Genomic DNA, 26,896 nt, shown 5'->3' with positions numbered 1-26,896 from the left:
TTTTTGTGATTTACGTTTGTCTTCATATGCCATAAATTTTCAGCTTTTTCATTTTTTTGCTCATTACACACGTCTGAAATTTACTCGTGTCTTTGTTTTATTATCTTTATTAAACAACTTCACCTTTTCACTCTTAAGAAAATCAGTTTGGTCGACTTAAAAAAAGGTCGACACAATTTTCGATTTTTTTTTTAAATCCACACTCCACCCACCCTCCCACCCACCCCCCCCCTCTCCGAGAAAATCCTAGATCCACTCTTGATTTTTTTTCACGCAAAATTTGAAGTTTTGCGAAGATTTTTGCAGCCACTGCGCCATCTGCGGTTTATTTTATTACGTATCTTAGACGTCACGGAAAATAAAGCAGCTCAATCAAATCTAGAGATACTAAACCGTTGCCTTATTGTTCCGACTTTTGTTACGAAAGAAACGGAATACTTTGTGCTCGGGGTGGGTTTTTTAGGCACATTTCGACTTTTTAACTAGCCATTTTCAACGAAAGTTTTCTTATATCATTCAAAAGGTATTGTTTTCGTGAGTTTAAACTTGAAAAGATTTTTCACCTGTGATAAGTTGAGATGGGGGGGGGGGTGGTTAAAGATTGCCACTTTGGCCAATTTGGGACAATTAGCACGCCTCGCTCTGATACAAGCAGTCTTGTTTTGATTCCTGATTAATCTAACCTATTTTTATTATACTACATGGCCGCGCTTACACATCTCAGCCAATAAATTTTTGTATAAACGCTGAATGAAACTTTATTTTTAAAAATGGTGAGAAAAACTTGCTCAAAAAGTGAGGCTGAAGTAAATGTTAAATTGTTCGACAAATTTTTATCAATAAAATGAAAATGAATATTTAATTGTAGAAGCTGTTTATTATTAACATATCAGCTATTTCTAATGGCAAATTATTCAAATATTATGAAAACTCGAAAGAACTATTCAATTCAATTTATATAGAAGATACTTTTTATGGTATTCGCTTCGAATATTCGACCAACATCTAATAGCACTCAATGCGACTTTTGATCGAATATTTTCTGCTTCTCAGCCAGAAGTTTGTGATCAATTTTCTTCTTTTTGTTGAACGCGCCAAACACTGAAACATTTGTCTCCTTAGGCGGTTGAAGACGGTCGAAAAAGTTTTCCACAACCCAGTAATCCGACCATTTTTTGTAATCATGAAACATCATTACGCTATTTGCTTTGGAGTTTCGAAGAGACGCAAGTGCCGTCGCTACGCGGAATCGCCCGTCGATCAGCACAAAGTCCGCTTGGAAGTCTCGAAAGTGTTTCATTACGTCTACATAATGAGTCGAAACGTAGTTCGATATGTTTTTTGGCGTTCCGAAAGGGCCGACGGGTCCCGCGTCAACACAAACAAATACAAGTTGACCTTTGAGAATATTACACAAAACTTGCGGGCTTTGTAGAATTATTCCGCACCATTCGGCGTAGTTCTCGATAGATATGACCCTGTGAGCATACTGGAGGGCAACGAAAGTACTACCCCCGCTCCCCCATTCGAGATAACTCATGCACTGGGGGTTCTTTTCAGCTGTATCTCTTAAATAGTGATGGAACATCAGTTTATCTTCTTCGCTCATCCATGGTTCCACAGCCTCACTTTGGATATTTTCAGTACTGCAGAAATTTTCGGGTAACTTTGAACGATATCTCTGCACTTCTCGCTTCCCGAATATTCGCACCTCTGATCCGAGCGTGCGCTCCTTAATGAACTCGTAAACTGGAGGACAATCATCTTTCGATTTTTCCTGATTGAAGGAAATTTGTAGTATCAGCCAAAAAAGGACACACGAGCCACTCATGATAAAAATTGACGAGCATACTTTCGGCTTCATACTAACGTTAATAAAAATAAATCAGAATACTAAGTTACGAATTTTAAGTCTTGTTCCAAAAAACTCGGCCAATATGAAATAAGTGAGTGTGTGAGTTCAACTCTATTATTACGCCAATTTATCTAGACTTTAGTTTATACTATCGACTGGTAGTTTTCAAACCACGTTAGTTTATCAGCTGAATTGTATTTTCTCATACCAGTTTTATAAGGCTATAAAATGTACCTGCAACACAAAAAAAATAATCTATTAAACCAAATCAATTCGTTTTTAAACCAAATCATTTTTTGTCTATGTGTTGCCTTTCTTAAAGCTTTTGATGAAAACAGGTGTTTGATTATAATGTCATTTGTTTATAAATGAAAAAGACTTGACGAGGACAAAAACATGCTGAATTAATGTTAAAAACCATAGACCAGGTTTGAATTACAAAGCACAAACTCCACCATTTTCTCATTTTCTAATTTTGCAAATAAAGAAGTGCATAAAAAAGTGCAACATTAAAAATTAAAATGCGCTTTTAAGTAGCGCAGTTGATCTTTTCAGTAACAAATAACGAATAAAGAATAAGTTACACTTTTATACAAAGTGCTACAAAATTTACTATGCGTTAAAAATATTAACAGAAAAATGAGTCTTCAGATTGCGCTTAAAAACTTTTAAAGACTGCACACAACGAAAAACTGCTGAAACTTCGTTCTACTCGGCAGCAGCAAACGGCCTCCACAAACGGCAGCAAACGGCCTCCACATTTAATCGGCATCAGGGGAAATAACTTGTCGCAGAGAGAACTTGGCATGTGATAATCCCGCAAAATTTGGAAAGCAAGCGTTGCAATTTTTAAAAATAAGTCGACATTTAATCGGCAGCCAATGAAGCTTGGTTAAAAACGGATATATATATATATATATGATCTCTAAAATTCAAGCTGAAATTGAATCGCATTAATGGCTAGCCCTAAAGAGTCAAAAACATCTTATAACCCTTAACTACATACTTGGATGTGTTTTAGATTCTTTCATTTTTTTGGTCTTAAACGCAAAACTAGGTACCACAAATAATCCTTGGACTGAGCTGAGCAATATATCATATTGAAGCGCTTCCAATCGTCTTTAGAGCGATTTTTTAAAAATTTGGGCAAATTTTCTCAGTTAGGAGAAAAACGGTGTGAATTTTTTGTTTTTTGGTTTAATTCTTATTGTAGATGTATCGTGGAAGATTATTAGAAAAAAAATTCAAATTTTTTTTCTTCAAAACGTAAAAAATCTAGTAAATAAAGTAGTTTTTAGTTTTTTAGGAGCCATCATGTGAGTAAAGTACTTTAAAAATCGAAAAAAATGTATCCCAATGACCAAAATGCCAGTTAATTTTTTCTTAATTTCACTTCAATCTCATATCTAATGAATAAATGGAAGCGCAAATTGCCTGAAAAACAACGTAATTGAAATAAAACTTTTATTTCCGCAGAGAAAATCAAGAAAAAGTTGAATTTTACTTCCTAAATGTCTTAGCAGAAACAACATTTTACCAATTAAACTTGTTTCTTTTAGTTGGTTTAACTTTATCACAGAAATTTCAATCAGAAAAATTATAGTTTAAAAATCAAACAGCTTCAAGACCAAAAAAAATTACTCTGAAATGCTTCGAAAAAGCAGTCGTTTTTTGTTTTGCTTTGGAAGTTTTGATCCTTTTCAAGTTTTCTGTTGATTGTGTTAAAAGTAATTGAGGCTTCCAGAAAACACTGCCTCTACTACAAAAAAAAATTAGCTACTTGGGAAACTCAATGAAGCCTAAAAATGATCGAAAACGATAGTTTGCCGTCAAAAACAAAAAAAACCATAATTTTTAAACATAAAAGTTAAATGAAGCTGAGTAAAAGGTCAATGAAGGTCAAAGTTAGCAGATGCAGGACTGTATTACAAAAACTTCAGACATGCTACCTGCTCCATTTTCTCTGTTGTAAAAAAACTTGACTTTTTCATGATGCAAGACAGCGGTTTTTTCAAGAATGGATGCATATAAGACGTGTCAAGAAGTAGCTGCTGTAAAGTGAACGACAAAAAAACGCATCAACCAAGATCAAGCTGAAAACTGAAGAAAACAACTAATTTTCAATCTGATTTTACAGATTTTTTTTCATTTAATTTTCACCTAAAAATTTTTCATAAATTATTTTATATATATAAAAGGAATTTAAATTAATGGGCTGAAAAAAGTTTTTTGGGAAGCTGATAAGCTTGTCGTACACCCTATGCCGCCAGATAACGACAAATAACAAAATTGAAAGACTTACTTGGTCCGGCGTCAAAAAACGGTCGATTCTGTTTTGACCACGCATATTTTAAAGTTTTTTGGAGCTTATACTAGAAAATGGGGGAAAATTTTCACACACCATAATTGCTACAGAGATTCTTTGCACGGATTGAAGCGGTAGTTTTTCCTAGATATTTCTTGGAATAATTTTAATGTGGACCTATTTTGATCCTCAGTGCAAAATTTCTCATAAATGTATGCTGTTTTTCAACGCCAGGTCAAGTTACTCTTTCAATTCTGTTATTTGTCGTTAACTGGCCGCGTAGACTGTAAGTCAAGCTCATCAGCTTCCCAAAGAACTAATTTGAGCCCATTATTTCAAATTCCTTATAATCTTCGCGAGGATGAACAACGTGAAGAAAAATTTCGTTCAATTTTTCGTTGATATCAAAAAAATCAATTGGAACTTTTATGTCCCTTTTCTATATAAATATAAATTTTCTTGCTCTTTTGGTAATTAATTTTTTTGTTTAATATTGCAAAAATCAGCACCGCTTCATCAATGATTCTGAGCTGTTGCTTGATTTAGTTTTGTCCAAATTTATCTCTGATAAGAGTTGAACTGACACTGTATAGAGTTCGGAGGCATGAAAAATGTATGTTTCATTGAAACATAATTTAAACAGTACAGGCTTGTACTCTGAAACGAATCTGGGATGGAATATTTAGTTATGTTATTATGCAATTAGTCGAAAATATGAAAAATTCAAGACAGTATTCAGCGGCTAATTTACCTCGTTTTTTGCTCCCTTTGATTAGAAAGATGATCGAAAGCTTTCGATTCTTAGTTTAATTGATTAAAATTTTAGAAAAACCGCGCTTTTTCTCATTTTTTTAAATAAAAATTGAATGATTAAAATTGCGAAAAAGTTCTGTAAAAAGCTTTGTTCTGTATAATCAAGTAAGCTAAATAAACAGCTGGTGTTTTAGATGCAAGATGTCCAGGAGGTATGATTTTAGATTCATGAAGGACATCAAACTGAGTAATTCCAATAACTCAAATATTGAATTAGTTTTTAAAGGAATAATATCTGCTGTTAATATACACGAATAATCAAATAATGAAGCTTTGCTAACATGTTGCTTGCAGAGCCTAAACTTTTTTGGCCGCTTTTTCACCAAAACCATAGATATTTACTAACCCGATTGGTTTCCATAATGCTATGAAAAGCATGTAGTGTTTTGAAAATACAAAACCTAATCCATTTTACTTGGTTAAAAGAAAACAATCCAATTATATTTGAATAGAATAAGATTGAAAAACAATCATTTGTGTTTGTATTTCTTGGACATGACTGGGACTTCATGAAATGGCAGGTGAATTTGACATAAGTGTTATCTTAGTGACTTACGATAGTTGTTCTAATACTCTAATACAGGTCTGTGCACTCAAGGGGATCAGCACCGCATCTTCGAGGACATCATAGAGTCCAAACCACACCTGAAGAATCTACGGCCAGTCTTACAGCAGACCACTCCTACCATCGTAACTATGGACACGCGCCTGACAGAGATAGTCGATTTAGTATGTCTTCTAAACCCTCTCATGCAGCAATTGGTGTGCAATTAACTCGGTTTTGGTAGCAAAAAAAGCAGCAGCAGCCATTTGCTGTGCCATTAGCGTTGAACGATTAAAGATAGTTCAAGTTTTCAACTTTTTTAAAAGAAATTTTCAGTTAATTTCGGTTAAACCGATAGTTAATTAAAAATAAAAAAGAGTGAGAACATTGCCTGGATTCTATTTCATTGAAGGTTGACTAAGTTAATCCGTTTTGTTCTAAATTAGTTTGGAATGCAAAGGAAATCGTACCATTTTCTCTACATTTAAATCTACACTTTGAAATAATTTTGGGAATTTTTCATTGAAGTTTCAAGTGCGACTGAAATAAATTAATATTGTTTATTACTAAGACCCATCTGATCGAAGTCGTTCAAATTACGAGGAAAGATACATACTTGAATCCATAAGTTCTTTGTGTGTTCTGGACAAAGATATAAATAATCGAAACATCATTTTCAAGTAAATAGTACCAGCACGCTTCTAATAAACTCGGTTATATCGATGACTCCAACGGGAGCCGATCTGAGCTAACTTTTTTGAAGTTTCCAGCACGCTTCTAATAAACTCGGTTATATCGATGACTCCAACGGGAGCCGATCTGAGCTAACTTTTTTGAAGTTTCCAGCACGCTTCTAATAAACTCGGTTATAACGATGACTCCAACGGGAGCCGATCTGAGCTAACTTTTTTGAAGTTTCCAGCACGCTTCTAATAAACTCGGTTATATCGATGACTCCAACGGGAGCCGATCTGAGCTAACTTTTTTGAAGGTAAAACTGAAGAGTTTCTTTTGTGACAGGGTAGTTCTGAGTTTTTTATATATTTTCTCATATAAAAGCAACAAGAAACCTCATTAAAAATCGAAAAAATTTCAGAGAAAATTCTACTTTTCGCAATTCCAATTATTAATATGCTTGATAAATATTTTCGTTTTTTTACCTTGTTAAGATTTTTAAAAAACATAAAAATCGAAAAGAAAAGATGTATCTAAGTTATTTTTAGGACGAGACGAACGGAAAGTTGACTACAAATTGGGTGCTAAACATGGTGAGTTTCAAGAAGTTTCAATGCCATTTCAAGAAAGTTGTTTTATTTTTTGAAGTTTGTGGATTTTTCTATAGAGTTGGACAGACGAGTTGCTGAGTTGGTCCACTAACAATTATGGACAAGAAGGCGAAATTGTTGTTCCTGCTGGTATGATTTGGATACCAGACATTACTGTGCAAAACAGGTACAATTCCAAGAATCGAAATAAGCTTAAGTGTTACAAGAAATGGTGAATGACAAGCAGACCGGTCTGATCCAGACCGCGAATTTAGTTCTCAATTAAAAGAGAAAAAAAAACGAAACTCAAACTATTAATATGTAACATGCTACTTAACATGCACTGATTGCCTTGATCTGGTGTTAATTGGTGTTAATTTGGACAAAAATAAAATTAGTCTAAGCTTTCATTTTATTTTGATAATCATGTGATTTGCTAACAAAGTTGAAGATTTGTTTCGAACCATCAAAAAAAATTCAAATAAAAAAACTTGAATTAGCAAGTGAGTCAACTGCTTTTTTACAGTGGGATGATAATCGACAAATATGCTAAAAGGCCGGTGCCCTTGCTTACTGCCTAATGATCAGCCTAATTTATTGACCGAGATACGCAACTTCTAGACTCAGTGTGCGACTAATTTTTCGACCATCGCGACCGATTTCCACAGTTTGTCCGCGACTTAAAATCCTGTCCAGACTAATTTGAGTTATTTCATCACAATTCAGATTTTTAATCACAGTTCAGAGCAAATAATCGATAACTTATCGATAAAACGTTATAAAAATCTTTAAATCATCTATGAATTATTGCTCTTTCATCGCTGAAAAAATGATAAAACTTCCAGCGATAAATCAGCGAAAATTCAACGATAAATAATTGATAATTTTTCTTGCGCTAATATAGCAGTAACCCATCGACAAAGTCTGCTAATTTGGCAATGAATCTCGATAACTCATCGATGGCGATGGCTGTTTTTTTTTTCACTTCTTTTTTGCCGATTTTCAATGTGAGCTCAACCCGGGTCCGCAAAATTGCATTCAATTTCTCAATTATAAGCAGAATTGCTTTCTTCTTACTGGTTTCCTTCGTTTTTTGTTTTCTCATTTAATTGACTTTTTAGTTCACAGTCTATATCAGAGAGGTGGCATCCCTTATGATGGAGAGCCCGGGTTGAGCTCATATTGAAAATTACCGATGAAAAAGTGAAAAAACAGCGATCACCATCGATGAATTATCGATGTTCATTGCCACATTAGCAAATGTTATCAGTAAATCATCGCTAACTCGGCTTATTTTCAGCTATTAAACAGCGATAAGAAACTATCAAAATGAGCAAAAACAGTGCTCTACCAGGTGTTCGATCCCTCAACCATCTGATTATTAGCCGTTTATGCTACCTCTGCACCATCAATCCTTAGCTACTATCAAGATAAGGGGCCTATGAACTAAAACTCTTATTTGACAGCTACTAGAATAAGTTAAAATTTCCTAAGTTTTAGCGATGATTTCCCATGGAATCATTACTGAAATAGCTCTGAAGGCTCTTTTTTCTCGCCCCCCGCCTACATGTAAATTTTCATGACAATCGGACAATGTGAACAGTATTTTGAATTATAAAAATTTGCAGTTTGCAGGTGGGGGGAAAGAAAAAAGAGCCGCTCTGAAGTATCTCAGTTTAGCTCTGCAAAAAACTCTGAATTATATATGAATCAGCGCTGTGAAATAGCGATCACTGGGATACTACAGAAAAAGCGACAGTTAACGGTAGGACTTCAACATGAAAGACCAAATAGTGGAAATTTTGGCTCTTTTTTCTTTCCCCCGCACCTGCAAATGTTTATAATTCAAATTACTGTTCACATTGTCCAATTTTCATGAAAATTGACATGCAGACTACTTAGGCCCTTAGACCACAAAATTGATGCTTGTGTGAGGTGGGGGGAAATGGAAAAAGAGCCGAAATTTTTTTTCAGTCAATCAGAATTGAGTTTTCAAAAACCTGAGAAAAGTCGCGATATTTTCACACTAAACAAATAAAATTGTGACGTTAAAATTGGCAGATTGCAAAAGCAACAAACAAATGAGTTTTTAATTATTGTCAGGTCTTAGACCCATTGGAAAAACTCTAAACCCTCAAATGCCCATTTGAAAACTACAAAACGAAAAACTTTGATATCTGCACAAATTGTACAGCCAAATTTGGCAATACTGCTGAAAAATCATTCTATTTTTGACTCCAAATATGTGCAAAAATAATCCAATGATTAGGAACTTCAAATGATTCGCATTAGTTGGAACATTTTCATCATTCAAGCCCTCCATCATGAGATTTGCCCCCGGGTTGAAGTCCCACCGTTAATTATTGATTTTTCTGTAGTATCTCATTGATCGCTATTTTCCACCACTGAATCATGTATAATTCAGAGTTTTTTGCATAGCTAAACCTGCGACGTTTCAGAGCTATATCAGTAATGAATCCGTAGAAAATCATCGCTAAAACTTAAGAAATATTAACTCATTCTAGTAGCTTTCAAATAAGAGTTTTAGTTGATAAGCCCTTTGACTTGATTTATTTTAAGGCTTGATGGCGCAGAGATAGCATACGTGACTGATGGATTCTAAAATTAACTGATGGATCCTATTGATTCTAAAAGCTGATGGATCCTATTGATTCTGGATCCTATTGAAGGATCCTATTGATTCTAATGATGGATCCTATTGATTCTAAAAGAGTCCAACTTCTAGACTCAGTGTGCGACTAATTTTTTGACCATCGCGACCGATTTCTACAGTTTGTCCGTACTTAAAATCCTGTCCAGACTAATTTGAGTTATTTCATCACAATTCAGATTTTTAATCACAGTTCAGAGCAAATAATCGATAACTTATCGATAAAACGTTATAAAAATCTTTAAATCATCTATGAATTATTGCTCTTTCATCGCTGAAAAAATGATAAAACTTCCAGCGATAAATCAGCGAAAATTCAACGATAAATAATTGATAATTTTTCTTGCGCTAATATAGCAGTAACCCATCGACAAAGTCTGCTAATTTGGCAATGAATCTCGATAACTCATCGATGGCGATGGCTGTTTTTTTTTCACTTCTTTTTTGCCGATTTTCAATGTGAGCTCAACCCGGGTCCGCAAAATTGCATTCAATTTCTCAATTATAAGCAGAATTGCTTTCTTCTTACTGGTTTCCTTCGTTTTTTGTTTTCTCATTTAATTGACTTTTTAGTTCACAGTCTATATCAGAGAGGTGGCATCCCTTATGATGGAGAGCCCGGGTTGAGCTCATATTGAAAATTACCGATGAAAAAGTGAAAAAACAGCGATCACCATCGATGAATTATCGATGTTCATTGCCACATTAGCAAATGTTATCAGTAAATCATCGCTAACTCGGCTTATTTTCAGCTATTAAACAGCGATAAGAAACTATCAAAATGAGCAAAAACAGTGCTCTACCAGGTGTTCGATCCCTCAACCATCTGATTATTAGCCGTTTATGCTACCTCTGCACCATCAATCCTTAGCTACTATCAAGATAAGGGGCCTATGAACTAAAACTCTTATTTGACAGCTACTAGAATGAGTTAAAATTTCCTAAGTTTTAGCGATGATTTCCCATGGAATCATTACTGAAATAGCTCTGAAGGCTCTTTTTTCTCGCCCCCCGCCTACATGTAAATTTTCATGACAATCGGACAATGTGAACAGTATTTTGAATTATAAAAATTTGCAGTTTGCAGGTGGGGGGAAAGAAAAAAGAGCCGCTCTGAAGTATCTCAGTTTAGCTCTGCAAAAAACTCTGAATTATATATGAATCAGCGCTGTGAAATAGCGATCACTGGGATACTACAGAAAAAGCGACAGTTAACGGTAGGACTTCAACATGAAAGACCAAATAGTGGAAATTTTGGCTCTTTTTTCTTTCCCCCGCACCTGCAAATTTTTATAATTCAAATTACTGTTCACATTGTCCAATTTTCATGAAAATTGACATGCAGACTACTTAGGCCCTTAGACCACAAAATTGATGCTTGTGCGAGGTGGGGGAAATGAAAAAAGAGCCGAAATTTTTTTTCAGTCAATCAGAATTGAGTTTTCAAAAACCTGAGAAAAGTCGCGATATTTTCACCCTAAACAAATAAAATCGTGACGTTGAAATTGGCAGATTGCAAAAGCAGCAAATAAATAAGTTTTTAATTATTGTCAGGTCTTAGACTCATTGGAAAAACTCTAAACCCCTCAAATGCCCATTTGAAAAACTACAAAACGAAAAACTTTGATATCTGCACAAATTTTACAGCCAAATTTGGCAATACTGCTGAAAAATCATTCTATTTTTGACTCCAAATATGTGCAAAAATAATCTAATGATTAGGAACTTCAAATGATTCGCATTAGTTGGAACATTTTCATCATTCAAGCCCTCCATCATGAGATTTGCCCCCGGGTTGAAGTCCCACCGTTAATTATTGATTTTTCTGTAGTATCTCATTGATCGCTATTTTCCACCACTGAATCATGTATAATTCAGAGTTTTTTGCATAGCTAAACCTGCGATGTTTCAGAGCTATTTCAGTAATGAATCCGTAGAAAATCATCGCTAAAACTTAAGAAATATTAACTCATTCTAGTAGCTTTCAAATAAGAGTTTTAGTTGATAAGCCCTTTGACTTGATTTATTTTAAGGCTTGATGGCGCAGAGATAGCATACATGACTGATGGATTCTAAAATTAGCTGATGGATCCTATTGATTCTAAAAGTAAGCTTATAAAAGTATTTTTGGCGTCAAGAGAAATTGGTCTGAACATTTTGCTATTGGAACATGTTCCAATAGCAAAATGGCCGACATTAAGGCCGACATTAAGACACAAAGTTTGAGAAACTTTAATTTCAACAATGAGCAATTTTTTGCTTGAGAATATATGAAACGTTTCTTAATAGTTAAGGCCGACATTAATCTGCAGATTCACCCGAAAAAAAAACTTCAAAAATTGCGAACACTTTTTGGAAAAAATTACGTTATTGGAATAATTTGTTCAACTTGCCCAGTAAACTTCTACTTTGATTTAACTTGAAGCAGACACCAGTTGTTGTACTCATCAAGATCACATTTCAGTAGTCATCAGAACGACAAAGCAACAAACGATAACAATTCCAAAGTTTGAGTCAACTAGATGATAGGTTCTTAAACTTAGCTGACATGCATATTTGACACATAAATTAATAGTAAAAAAGATCTCTTAACATTGCCGTAGAAAATGGAACAATGGAAAAGTATGAATTGATTAAAAATAAAGGTAAACTTTTGTTTAATTGCAAAGTGTTCTATAATGAAAAAGAGTCTTTATTTCAGGAAATTTCCTCCTGGCGTTTGACCAAACAAAAAAATTTATAATCAAATTACAGATTCAGGTTATGATACACGGGAAGTTCTCTTAAAAGCTACAAATCGGTTGACTGTCAGCTCTACAGGCAAATCTCCGCATATGTAGCCTTTTCTGCGCCATTGTATAAAACCAGAGCGAAGTCTATTGATCTTGCGGTCAATAAAATGTCACAATTTGATTCTTAACCGTAAAATAGTTTTGAAATATCTTTAAGGTTATCTTTAAGGTTCAAACCGTTTTCTTATTTCAGCGAATACGACATACACAGTGGCCTTGGCCTGTTCCGTGACTGCATGGCTCGAGTAAAGAACAACGGACTAATTTCAGTAGTCACACAACTGCACCTCAAGACCACTTGCACCACTGACGGAACATTTTTTCCCTATGACTCACAGACCTGCACGGTATCCTTCGCTTCGCAAGTTTACACCAGCGAAGAGTTAGTAAAAAAATTGATGACAATTTGAAAAGAATAGAAGAACACTCGTATCAGGTCGAAGCCTTGAATGTTGCGACTGCATTTAAGATATATGGAAAAATTTTTGACTAGTTTTTTTTAAAAGAGAGAAAAAATATTAAAAACAAAAAAAACTAATTGAAGTTGAAAAAGTTTTCAGTTTTTTGGCATTCTTTGGATCAACTGTACCATCCTCCTTTTAAAACCTACCGTATAACCTCCCCCTAATGGCATATTGATAAGAAATATGAAATTAATCTTTCTAACAAGCTCATTGAATATATTGGCCCTGAGTCGAGAAAAAAGGCCTTGAGTCGAATATATTTGGCCAAAAAAACGGCCTCAAGTCGCAAAAAAAGAGCTTTGCTCAACAAAATAACACAGTCTGGAAGGTGAGAAGATGATATAAACGGACTATTCTAGACAGGACTGTTAAGGCCTACTGGTAGCTCCTTTTTGATTCGCAGGAACCATATTGTTTTTTTTTCATATTATGAAAAATTTACTGCAATAGTGGTACCACGTGAAAGTTCTAGTCGCAAAAAAACGGCCTTGAGTTGCAAAAAAAGAGCTTTACTCGTTAAAATAACACAGTCTGGAATGTGGGGAAATAATACAAACGGACTATCACAGACAGGACTGTTAAGGCCTACTGATAGCTTCTCTGCGATTCACAGGAACCATATTATTTTTTATATTATATTAATTGGCAATTTTCAAGCCCTACACTTTTCAAAATTTACAACTAAATTTTCATTTTGAATTTAAAATCAGAGCTTCAAGGTTTTTTGGATGGTAAAATAACTTTATTCAAAATTGTGTGAAATTTTTTTTTAACTAACCCTCCCCTACCGTTTCTTCAACTGCCCCCACTTGAAATTGGACAGGCGAAAATTGGTACCGAGTGTTCTTGTAAACTGTTGAATAAATCACTTATTGGAGAAGAAATTTTTTGTAGGAACTTTTTAGTACAAAAACAAAGGAGGTTGGAAACGAATCGATTTGATATAAATTTGTATATAGATTTGATATTAAATGAAATTATCATCTTGTTTAATTTCACAATTCGACCGATCGGTTGTTCAAATTAAACACCCATCGATTGAGTCGAGAAAAAAAGTGTATGCTTAGACTGTACATGCAAAACCAATCGGCACAAAGTGCTCATGATTCTATGAAAATTTCGGCGCATTGGGAAATTCTGGGAGTATTTGTCGATTCACTAAGACAACACTACGCTTCAATTCGGTTTCAAATCCACGTCAGACGGAAGATGACATTTCATTCCAAATTATGGAGCAGCTTTTTCGCCACCTTTGCTCTCATATCCTTGTCTAGTAAGTAGAAACTTATGTTGTTTAAATCAATGCAATAGGTGCTTTTCTGCTACAACATACAAAGTATTGAAGTTGTCGGAACTATTTAAAGAGTGGTCGGAACTCTTAATAGTGTGGATTTTTTCGAGTCAATTTTGACTATCTCAAAAAAAGTTCAAAGGTGTTAGTAATGTTCAAAGGTGTAGTAGCATATTAAAACTTTTTTTTAGCGAAAACTCCGGTTCTGAAAAGCATAACTTGACCGAGTTGATCATTATTTATAACTTTTGCATCTCATCTAAATTTTAGACTAATATTTACTCTCTCAATGGCAAAATTAAACTATATTTTACTTATTTTTAATTCTTTTTAGCTTTTATATATTTTAAAGTCTATTTCAACTGCTGCTACATTTGAAAAAGGCAAAAAAAAATCAGAAAAAAATTTCCACGAAAATATTTATGTGAAAAAAAAAGTTTTACAAAATGAAAAAAGTTTAAATAAAATTTAAGTTTTGCTGCTGATCTTACTTTAATAAGCCTGCTACCTCACTTTACTTCCTCGAAATTGCACTTGAACCGAAAAATTTTAAGCCAGACCAGGACAACTTTACTGAATTTTTAAAAAAATTTTCAATTAAGGCTGAAAGGTCTTTATTGTGAAATATCCCTCGACCCATTTCAAATATTATTTCCTGTATAACTTTTTTTGCTGACACCTTTTTGATTTTTTTGAAACTATTTATTCCAAAGGCTAAAAAATGTCTGGAAAAAACTGGTGGAGTAAAACTAAGGTTTCGCTGCTTGAAAATTTTTAGCCTGCCTGCTCGCTTGCGCTTTACCTGCTCAAAATTGCACCATAAATCGAAAGTTTTAAGCCAATTTTTCTCGACACTAGTTGAAATTTTATAATGTCCTCTGCATCAGAGCTGAAAGTTTAATTCGATATATTACTCAAATCATTTTAGTATTTTCTGTGGTATCTGATTTTGCGTGGAACAGAAACTAAAACACACTCGAATACAGAATTCACAAAGTTTTGACCACGCATATTTTTTGGAAAAAAAATCTTAAAAACAGTTTTTAAAAGTTTACATTGAAAACTGGGGTCATTTATGGTGCATCCGGAGAGCAAGTAATAAATAGCTTCGTCTAATCTAGTTGTTGTTAAAATGAAAAATTGAAATTTTTTTCTTAAGCTTTTTCTTTTTTAAATTTTTTTACCTTTTAGTATTTTTATAACATCAGTGGTTTCTATTTCGGTTTCTACTAACTATTTTCTTCAGGCTCACTTGCTTTACTTGTTCTAAATTAAATCAAGACGCAATTTTTTCAAATTGATTTTTCGCGACATTGGGAACTTTTTTCGAAAATTATAAATGAGTTTTAGCCACGACTGAAACAATTTTAATTAAATATAGTAAAATCACACGATTCTAATTTAAAATAGCATTCAGTTTAGCATTTAGTTTTTGCGTAGAAAAAATATATAGTAGGCCTATTACGTATTACACAACACCTAAATACGAAGTTCTTGAGCGTTAATATGTTTTAAGTTTTGGACAATTTGTTTTGTTTTAAAGTAAATCGAAAAAAGCTTGATGAAACCAGTTATCCGAATCATTTGTTTTTGTTTTAGAACCATTAAGACAGTTTAAAAAACAAGACTAACCTTTTTTTTTTAAGTTTGTGTGGAATTTTATGTAATTTTTTGGCGTAAATCAAGAGGGGAGGAAGGACTAAAACATAACTGAAAAAAAATTTTCAATTGCATTAGCAGCTTTCAATATTAAAATAAAAGCAATTTGCTGAAAAATCAAACATTTCGAACCGCTTTTTTCGATATGGAACATTTTTTTGATGTTTTTCAATAAAGGTTAGATAACAATTGATAGTACGTAAATAAAATGTTTTCTTCAGCGGCATTTGAATTCTGATTTAAGATTTTATGCGAAATTAAATAGAAATGCACAGCCGAATACGAAAACTCACTTGCAGTATTCGGAATATCAAAAATGTTACAACTGTCTCCTAATCCATATCGAAAAATTTTGGATTTTTTTTGAAAAACTATCAGTTTTGGGCAGTATCAAAAATCAAGTGTGAAAAATTGAGTCATACAAAGTTAGTACGACCAATCAGCTAGCCCTAAATCAATTTGATTTTTTTTGTTGAGCGGGATTATTCGCCACGCATAAATAATTCACGTTTCCTTTTCAGCATTATGAATAAAATTTTGAGAGCGCGCATAATTTAGTCCAGAGCATGGCCAGATTTGCATTTTTCAAACTCCCAGAACTCTGCAAAAAATAATAAGGGGTAAAATATTTATTACATTTGATTTTAGAAAGTCGATATCTTCAATCGGGTATTTTTCGTTTTTGTTAAAATCTAAAATTATGATCGCCGAAAATGAACTGAATAAAAAAACTACCCAGCATAAATATTCCGTTTTCTTCGAATGTCTGAACAATTAGTTGCGGTATAGTCTAAAAATGAATCGCGTTATAGCTTGAAAATAAAGTCGTTAAAATCTGGACATTGAATTGCAGACTTTACATTTCATGTTTAATGTTTATAGCATAAAAATGCAACTTGCGAAAGTCAAGACGGTCGCAGTATTATTTTATTGAGTCGTACCGGTCGAAGTTAACTTGTTTTGGTTGGGCCGGTCGCGGATAATTTTTCCAGGGTTGCGCCGGTCGCTGTTGCATCTCTTTGCTCTGCCAAGTCTGAAAAAACTGAATTTTGGCCGGCAGTCTTGAAAATCCCATAGTCGCGATAGTCTGGAAATAACATAAGTTGCTCTCGATAGGCTTATCATAAAACAAAGATCTCGGCCCGGGTATTATCAGGTCGATCAGGAGCATGGAAGGACAGGGTCAGATTTGAATATAAGCTGTTATAATGACTTGTAATTTCAGTTTTCCTCCTTCCGTGCGATGCCATTGAGAGGTCGACTTTGGGAGTTGTGAATATAGCCATCCAACTGGTAGTGATGATGCTTGCCGCATCTAACTTGCCACAAGGAGAAGAAGGAGGAATGCCCTGGATAGGTGAGCTCAAAGCAGGGAGTTATTCTGAACTTTCCCTTTTACACCAGTAGAAGTGCTCTCTTCAAATTTCGATCTTCCAAGTCGAGCACCAATTCAGTGCTCGACCGAAACAAATTACTCGAAATATACAAGCACAAAATCAAAATATACCTCGAACATAGTCAAAATACTAAAAATTTAACGAGCAGTCCAATTCAGAAAATAATTTTATTTTTTTTGTCACTTCTTTGCAATTTTGAACTGCGGAGATGATGTCAAAGAAAAAATATCCATTTGAAAAAGCAGCAAAACCAGCCCATTCAATTAAGTAGCGTTTTTAATTGCAAACATAAAGTTCAGGAGGTCGCTCAGAGACTTTGCGATATGAGGGCTCCCCTTGTAGCAGAGCATATAGTGCTCGGCCTTTCTTTGGTTAAAAGTCATATCTCGTAGCTCCTAACGTCCATAGCACCCACAATAAAATTCAATCCCATAGTTCCCAGTTATTCAACTTGAAATTTAATTGGTCTCAAAATTTGAGACAGCGAGTTTTTAAATAATTGTTTACTGTTAAAACAGCATAAATAAAGTGTCCAAAGATTTTCAACCCTCAATACTTTTTGGCACCTTGCCCCTACAACCAAACGGCCATACCTCAGCTGGTGTGAGGCTCGATATGTTTCATGGTACGGTCTTTCAGGCAAAAATTCGGCTTCGTAGCTTTCGATCAATTGATCAAATTTGGAAGTTATCAGTCATATTATAATAAAAACAGTCGCATAGTATTTCAAAGAAAAATCAGTCCCCTTTCAACAAAAGATATGCATTTTTTTGCGTATAACTGTGTTGCGAATCTTACCATTCGTCTTATTTCATTTAATTAGTTTTAAAGTTTCTTAACTGGTTAATTTAGATATGACCTTGTTATCTTCATTCTCTCCGACGGAGAGAATGACCGCTCACTTTTTAATGTTTTAATTTAGAGATTAATTCACTTTTTAAACATATCTTATTTTTAACTAAGTAGAATTATCCGTAACAAAGAAACATTTTATCATGGCGCAGTCAAACAGCAACGAATCAACCGTGAGAGGTATACCTTCATTTTGGCAAAACCACACAGTGGACCCACCAATTCCTTGGGAAGAGTGGAGCGATCTATTCCAGCTAGCAATAATCGCAAAGGAGAATATCGATATCGAAAATCTCTTAAATCCATCGGAACGATATCATCCACTTCCCCCAACATTGGAAAATCCTCCGGAAAATGAATCCGACGCTCAAAAAACATCTCGCATCGAGAGGAATATTCGAGAACAAAAGAGATTCGATGATGAAGAAATGGCCTCAATAAAGTCAGAAACCAAGAAATTCAACGGCATGAGACTTGAAGAGGCGGACAAAAAACTCAGATCCATACTCTATCTAGCCCTCGGAAACGAAGGAAAGAAAATATTCGGCCAAAACTTCACGAGAGTTAAAGTTCTACAAATTTCTTTCAAAGAATTCTGGGAAAATTTGTCCGTAGCTATTGTGAGAAAGACAAACACAACCTTCGAAAAACACAAGCTATTAGACAGAAAACAGAGGGACAGAGAATCATTAGAAGAATTCTGGGGGGCACTTGCAGAAATGGCAAAAAGATGTAACATTCCCACAGGAGAAGATGAATGGATTCGAGATATTTTTATCAATAACATGAAGAACTCGGACATCCAACGGAAACTTCTCACGGAAACCCTACCTCCACTAGAAGCCTTAAATGTAGCCCTGATTGACGAAAAAGGAATAACAAACCAGATCAAAATGACGAGTACTTTTAAATCCAACGGATATTCTTCCAACAAATCTTTTAATCATTTTAATGTAAATAGAGAACCCACCCTAAACATCGAAAGAACTAACACATGTATGAAATGCGGCGGAAATTTTACAGAAGGACATCTAGCGGTTTGCCCCGCTAAAGATACGACTTGTACGACTTGTAAATATCGAGGACATTTTACTAGACTCTGTAAATCGAGCCGTAAAAATGTAAAAATTGTGGATAGTCAAATTGTAAATAATACAGACCATAATTATCCTTCGGAACAACCGGATGTACATATCGACCACGCCAATAGAGAATGCTGTGGAGTAATCAACGCATGGTCGGAGTCCGGACAGAGCGGTTACGATGATTACTCTGTATTAAACGTAACAACTATCTATGACGACCACGGAAAGGAACTGAAGAAATTACTAAACATCGGCTCAGGAAATGAAAACCAAGTAATTCTCAATATACAGGTGGATTCAGCAAGCCCTGAAAGCTTCCTTAAACAGAATGTGTTACACGAGTTGAAGATACGAGACCCTTATGTGAAAATTTATCCAGTGGATAAAGCGACTAAAGAACTCTATTGCGGATTTACGAACAATGCAATAAATATCACTGGAGAGGTAATTGTCCCAATTTTCTCAAATGGATGGTCTCACAAGGAATGCCACTTCTTCTTAACTCAAGGTCATGGAAGAAACATCTTGGGAAACAACAATTTACCAAAAGTCGGAATCGAAGTTTCACAAAAACAATTCACAACACTCACCAATAAGAGAACTTGTAAGTCTATCAATTCAGTTACCTCACTTGACACAGATAATGAAATAGAAATGATTTCCAAAACCTTCAAACAATTATTCCTTCGGATTGGAAAGATAAAAAATCAAACAAAAATAACACACTTTCACGAACCACTAAAGCCAATTCAACTAAAAGGCAGGAGGGTCCCTTTACACTTACTGGATTCAGTAAAATCAGAATTATACAGACTTAAATCCGAATGACACATCAAAAAATTAGAAAACTGTGACAAAGACAGATTTATTAGTCCGATAGTTATCACTTGTAAAAAAGACAAATCGATAAAGCTAGCTCTAGATTCAAAATTTATCAACAAACAAATTTACAAGAACAAATATCAGATGCCCAATATACACGAATTAGTGGATAACGTAGCGGCTTAAGTTTCAAACAATTCCGCCGGAGAAGTATGGTTTACAAATCTAGACTTAAAGAACGCATATAGTCAACTCTCGCCAGACAATTTTACTAGCAGCCAATGCAATTTTAGCCTAGTTGGCGGAGATATAACAGGCACTTATCAATTTTTAACCGCTTTTTACGGACTCGGCGATATGCCAAACGAGTTTCAAAGAGTCATGGACTCAACTCTGGGAAATATTCCTTTTACAAATTGTTACCTTGACGACATATTAGTCGCTTCCAAAGGAAGTTTTAACGATCACAAGAAAATTGTTTAAAAAATTTTATCAACGCTAGATAGTTACAATTTCGCAGTTAAATGGTCGAAATGCAAATTCTTCCAAAAAGAAATCAAATGGCTCGGCTTTAAAATATCGAAAACCGGAATCGCCCCACTATTCGATAAAACCAAGGCAATCAAAGATGTTCCAATTCCAAAGAATCTAAAAGAATTAAGATCATTCTTCGGGTCAACTAATCAGTACATTAAGTTTGTACCAAATTTAGCATCCCTCGGAAGCCCGCTTAGACCTCTTCTAAACAAGAAGTCAATTTTCCTTTGGAATGAAGATCACTCAAAAGCATTCGATAAGATTAAATCAGAAATAGTAATCTTACTGAAAACACCCACTTTGACGTAAAAAAGTCCACGAGAGTAAAAACCGATGCTTCACATAATGGATTAGGTGCATCCCTTGAACAACTCCATGAAAACGTTTGGAAAACAGTGTCATTTGCTTCAAGATTTTTAAATCCTCATGAATCCAAATATTCAACAAACGAATTAGAGTTATTAGGAGTTGTATGGGCGGTGGAACATTACAAAAATTATCTCTACGGCTCCGAATTCGAAATTATTACCGACCACAAAGCTCTCCTTTCTGCTTTGTCACCTAATCACGGAAACAAAACGTACCATAGCCGATTGACAAGATGGGTAGATCGTCTTCTACCATTCAATTTTACTATCAAGCATTTAGCGGGAAAAGATATGGGTTTCATCGATTTAATTTCAAGAACTCCTTCGGGTAAAGCAATTCCCCCATCACATTACGACGAAGAATTCGTAGTTGCAACTACCAAAAAAATATATAATGCACTCAATCCTTTGGATAATGAAAATCCATTACGTAATTCAATTAATTCAATTTCGGAAAATTCCCAGTACACGAAATTACGAAATCACGTAATAATTACAGCATTGAATTTCGTCAATTCTTCCATCTCAATCTGCAATCAAAAACACTTTAGAACAGAATTTTGTAACTCTAAATGTATTCCCTCGGATTTCTCAAGCACAGATTCTACTAAAATCCTTCTATCAAATTCAGCCTTTATTTATTTTTTAATTATTAACAGTAGCTTAATTAGCAATCCTTCGGATTTCAAACTTATAAATAGTGTAAATATGTCAAATAACCAAATTGTAGTAAATCCTTCCACTTCCGGGATACAAGTCTCTATTGATTTCCAAATTTCCTCAGAGCACAAAAAGTTAGTAACTAAATTTCGAGAAAACCTCAAGTTACCTGAAAGACCTTTGGATTTAAATACTTTATTCAATTTAAAGTTGGTTGCTTTAATAATGGAAGATGATGAGATGTTAAACCCAATTGTGAAGGCTTTACAGAAAAAAGTAGAAAACATCAACGCAAATTCCCGTTACTTACACCAATTTTCGAAAGACCTTCATGAATCCGACGGAATATTATATATGGATGGAAAATTCGTTATTCCGTTTACACTTAGAAACGCCGTTTTAAAAACTTTACATGAATCTCACCCTGGCCAATTCGGTATGAAATACCTGGCACAATATATTTGGTGGCCACATAAAAACCGGCAAATTTACTTCCACGGGATTAATTGCACACAATGCACCCAAACCGGTAAGAATATAAAAAGCATCATACCAACTACACAAATTAGCGAACTTCCCACTTTATTTGAACCTAATGAGGAATTAAACCTTGATTTTGCCGTTCCATTAGATAACAACTGGGGAAACAATAAATACATCTAATTATGTATAGATCGTTTTTCAAAATTCCCATCAGCAAAAATTACTTCTTCAACGTCATCAAACAGGGTAATCGAATTCCTTCAAGATTATTTTTATCTCCATGGGATTCCTAACTCTATTCGTGTTGACCACGCATCCTGTTTTACTAGTCAGGATTTTAATTTATTTTGCAATTCTCTCAATATCAAATTAATATTTTGTACAGTTGGGGACCATCGTTCTAACGGTCTTGTAGAAAAACTTGTTCATACTGTAAAAATCAAATTATTAGCAATGTCTTTAGAACAACAAAAACCTACATTACAAACTGCCATTTCGAAAATCATTTGGAATTTACGATCTTCCTTTCAATCAAAAATAAAATGCTCACCGTTCGAAATACACTTTAATAGAAAACCGAACACGATCTGGAAGCAATTGGCATCTAGTAAATTATCCGGTGGATTTTTAGACAAAAGGAAGTCGATCTTAAGCAGAGAAAGGGCCCTTGACTGAAATGCTGACGATCGGATAGAGGACGGATACAAAGACTTTCTTGTACTGAAAAAGAACCAGTCACCATTGGAGAAAGGCTACGACTCAGACCTTCCTACAACCTCAAAACCTTCATCTTCCCGAGTGTCCTTAAACAGTCCGTTTAAAGGTAATTTACTACGAAAAACCAACGGAAGTATAAACGGAAATCCCTTCTATAAACAACTAGATCAGAAAATAATAAACTCAACAAAATCCACGGTTGAACTATCCGACGGAAAAACCATTAGAAAATCGGACATCGCCATCCCAAAGTCTAAATCCTCTACAATCCGTTCATTCAAAGGAAATATCTCATTTCCCTCTTTTTCTAACAGTGATTTACAAGTAGGTCCAAGAAAGACAAAAGCGAAGAAACAACAGACGCGGAAACCAGACACTAAGACAGGACGACACACAGAGTCTTTCACCCCGGTCACCACCAGATCTAGAGGAACGAAACAGCCTACTAAATTCAACACATCGAAGCGAAACCGAAATAAAGCCTCGACTTCGAACACAGGATACTTAGCAGGTGACGAATCCATGTTCATTCCGTCGGATACGTCGGACACTAGTGATTGGGAATGGATTGCGGGAGGTTTTCCATGCAGAGAAATGATAAGAAAACGCTTCATTTCAGATAACCTCATTTTTAACGAAAAACCTTCCCCATCATTAGCTCCTCAAACATATCAAACTAATATAAAATCTGAGATTTTAGACGAACAACTTCAATCTACAGATACAGCGGAATGCCCAATTAGTATAAAGCCAGCACCTCAAACTACCTCACACCCACCTGGTGAATCCTCTACCGCTACGACAACAGAGGGCCCAAACACTCCTTCGCATTCAACAAAAGCATTGGAAGGAGAAAATCCGGTGGAATTTCCAGTCTTTGAGATAGAGGACTCCTCTAATGAAAGTGCAACTAGTGAGGAAAGACATCCTAAGGAAATCACTATCAGCGGTAACGAATTTAAATTAAAACGTTCAAGTCGAAATGTTGGTCCCCCACATTTCTATGGTAAGCGATATTACATAGATATTATAGACGAGTTCGAAAACCAACCAGGCTCCGCGAATAACCCTATATCTCTGGACGAGGGCGACAGCTCGGGCTCCCCCACACTAACCTTCAGAGAGAATCCCTCGGAGAACCAGACCCACATTTGCGACACTCTACCGGAGGACCGTGAACCGGGCCCAGCGTACCCTTCATCTCCCGATCAATTCTCCATCGCCTCTACTGACGAATCCCTGAGAGATGCGGTGAATAGTTTCGACAACTACATCGACTTAGACAGTGAAATTTTTAACGCTGAGCTAGAAAAATTCATGGAAGGGGACAGCTAAACTAAATCAAAAACTTGAAAACTCGCATTTAGTCATTATAATCGTACTAGTATTTCGTTTCAGCGCAGTTAGAGCTTACCTTCTTATAACTAGGGATTATAATCCGCCGGAATTAGAAATTATATCATTCTTTCTAATTCAGTCATTCCTTCGGAGCACTAAAATTTCATTTGTGATATTGCGCAGTATTTAATTTTCAATCCTTGTTGGACTTCTCGAGAGGGAGAAAAAGGGTTAGATAACATGTTATGTATCATGGCGCTTAGTACTTTAATTTTTTTCCCACTAAGGGGAATGTTGCGAATCTTACCATTCGTCTTATTTCATTTAATTAGTTTTAAAGTTTCTTAACTGGTTAATTTAGATATGACCTTGTTATCTTCATTCTCTCCGACGGAGAGAATGACCGCTCACTTTTTAATGTTTTAATTTAGAGATTAATTCACTTTTTAAACATATCTTATTTGTAACTAAGTAGAATTATCCGTTCTACGATTATCCGTACAACGGTATCAGTAGAAACTGTTAAATAATTTTTCTTCATAATATTTTGTTAAACCAGAAAAAGATGTGCGGAGTAACCATTTCTTTCAGGGGCGGATCTAGGATTTTCTCGAGGGGGGGGGGGCGAATTTTGAAAAAATTTTCCAAAATTTTGACGACCTTTTTTTTTGGCTAAATTTTCTGCGCCGCAGGCAAATTTTTGAAAAAACAGTCAAAAAAGCCGTTTTTGGGCACTTTTTGAAAAATTTTGACAAAAAAATTGCGTTTTTTTGGCGCGCGCTTCCCCTCAAAGTTAGTATATATTGGCGCCAAAGGCGCCTTTAGAAAAATTTTAGGGTCGGTCGGCCAAAAATGGATTTCTGAAAAAGTATCAAAGGGGGGACCCTTTGGGTCGGCAGGGGGTCGAATCCCTGAGGGGGGGGGGGGGGGGGGGGCGTCCGCCCCCCCGCCCCCCTAAATCCGCCCCTGATTTCTTTCATGATTTTTGGATAATGGTGTGGCTGTTGACTATTTTCTACTTTCTATCATAAGCTTTCAAGACTAACCGACGGGTTTTTAAGTACCATCGCACTCTACCAAAAAAAAAACTGTTTGAATAGCTAGATGTGCTCTGTCATAAGATAATCGCCTTGTAGAATGAATAATTGCAGCAGAATCGATTTTTTTCTTTCAGGTGTTTTCCTGTCAGCACAGTTTTTGATCGCAATTGCATCTTTAGTTGCACACTACATTGTTATAAAAATCGGAACCAATGGGATAAGAGAACCAAATACGTCGCCCCCTGATTGGTTGAAAAAGCTGGCTTTTAACTGGCTCCGAATGTTTGGATCTCGGATTGTTGAAGCCACAGGTGCCAATCAAGATGATGAGCCAAGAATTTGGGCACGAGAAGATTTTGCTGACGAATCAAAATCAGTTAGTTTTATAAATTTTTAACTGATAAAATTTGTTAAATTAAAGCGTTATTTTATCAATTTAATCAGTTTCACTTTAATTCATATTGCTTTTGGGTCTTCGAAGTTTTGGCTCTTTGAACCTAAAATTGGGCGAAAGAATTTTTTTGCGGTACACCTCTTTTGGAGAGCGGAACGTGCCACTCTGAGCCAAAGCCTAACAAATTACCAAGAATCCGATTTTTCAGGGAAAAAAGCTTTAGATGAATTAAAAATCAATTAGCACTAAAAAGCTACTAACAAAAATAGATGGTCTAAAAGTCGATGAATTCTAAAAACTCACTCTATTGAAGGCAGGCGCGAATTCAGAAGAAAAGAGGAGGCCAAAATTGACTTTATAGAAAAATTTTATCAAAAAAATTGCGTTTTTGACGCGCACTCCTGTACCAAAATGAGAAACTTTCAGAGCGATGAGATTGTTTTTATATTTGTTCAGCCAAAAATGACCAGGAGCTGAGAGAAAAGAAAGTATCCACCTACCCCCTTCCCTTCTAAAGTCGCAATTGACTGAATGTCACGGGATATAATTTTTATACTGTTGGGATGTGTGCGAACTTGTTGAAGCTCTATTTTGTTGAAGCACTATTTTTGAATGATTGAGTTGAATGTTTTTCAGCAAACAGAACCATCCAAAAGACGGTTGACCGTTGAATGTCCGAACGGAAGCGGATATGTCTACAATTTACACGTGAACACAGCATGGGATTTGGATGAACAAACTTGCAAAACACTTCCTATTAAACCTGTTCAGAAAATTATTCACGAAACTGCTTCAACAACGCCCTCTGAGATTTTTGAAAACTCTTCCTTGTTTGGGATGCCGACTACAAAACGAAGCTTGGTCGGGGTAAAAACGAGCTGCAATTCTAGACAGGAACGACTTGCCAGTAATGAGTTACTCGAAAATATTGACCGAAATCTGAGTCATTTTGTGGTGCACTTGAACTTGCAAAGGCAAATTAGGATTAGAAGGAACGAATGGAGCCGCATTGCCCAAATAATTAACCGATTCCTGTTGTTCTTGTTTCTTGTGACCAACGTTGCCGTATCTAGTTTCATATTGGGAAAACTTATGCAGAAATTGTGACCTACACAGATGAAGAGGCAAAAGCAATTCAAGTGGCAAATTTAGGAGGCAAAAAGAGGCAAGTCAAAAACCTACAAATGAAAACAAAAATGAAACAATAAATGGCAATTTTGTATAAAATTACGAATTGAGATTTGCTCCAATAATGTATGATATAAACTGAAACTTTTTTATTTTATCTATAGCATGTTTTATTGAACATATAATGTAATTATAGTAGATTGTAACTTTGGCACCTTCTACCCGTCTGATAGATGCGTCAGTATTACGATGAGAATTGTTAAAAAATGCATAACTTTTTTATCTTTTCAAAATGAATGTAAGAGAAGGAAGAAGGCTTTGGGGGTGGTTTAAAGTGAAGACATTTAGGAAAAATTCTGTGTTGTTTTTGAAAAAAAGAAAACCCAAAAATGAGATATAATTTAATTGATGTTCCC

General features: G+C 35.2%; 1 protein-coding gene across 2 annotated transcripts in view; it reads left to right on the top strand.

The window, feature by feature from the left end:
- LOC134844316 (acetylcholine receptor subunit beta-type unc-29-like) overlaps positions 1 to 26,633 on the top strand; it is a 34,658-nt gene extending 8,025 nt beyond the window's left edge. Inside the window, exons 3-11 of one of the 2 annotated variants that reach the window (XM_063860948.1) lie at positions 5,108 to 5,125; positions 5,557 to 5,702; positions 6,741 to 6,785; positions 6,860 to 6,969; positions 12,439 to 12,627; positions 13,777 to 13,982; positions 16,885 to 17,016; positions 25,093 to 25,334; positions 25,989 to 26,633. In XM_063860948.1, the coding sequence (XP_063717018.1) occupies positions 5,108 to 5,125; positions 5,557 to 5,702; positions 6,741 to 6,785; positions 6,860 to 6,969; positions 12,439 to 12,627; positions 13,777 to 13,982; positions 16,885 to 17,016; positions 25,093 to 25,334; positions 25,989 to 26,459 (1,559 nt within the window). In that variant the 3' untranslated portion in view covers positions 26,460 to 26,633. The remainder of the gene's footprint in view (positions 1 to 5,107; positions 5,126 to 5,556; positions 5,703 to 6,740; positions 6,786 to 6,859; positions 6,970 to 12,438; positions 12,628 to 13,776; positions 13,983 to 16,884; positions 17,017 to 25,092; positions 25,335 to 25,988) is intronic. The other variant, XM_063860949.1, reaches the window with a different exon arrangement.
- Positions 26,634 to 26,896: the final 263 nt, after the last annotated feature.

The sequence above is a fragment of the Symsagittifera roscoffensis genome, chromosome 4, assembly GCF_963678635.1.
Source record: "Symsagittifera roscoffensis chromosome 4, txSymRosc1.1, whole genome shotgun sequence".
Lineage (NCBI taxonomy): Eukaryota > Metazoa > Xenacoelomorpha > Acoela > Convolutidae > Symsagittifera > Symsagittifera roscoffensis.
Note: the sequence above shows the minus strand (reverse complement) of the source record. Positions and strands in the feature narration are given on the sequence as shown.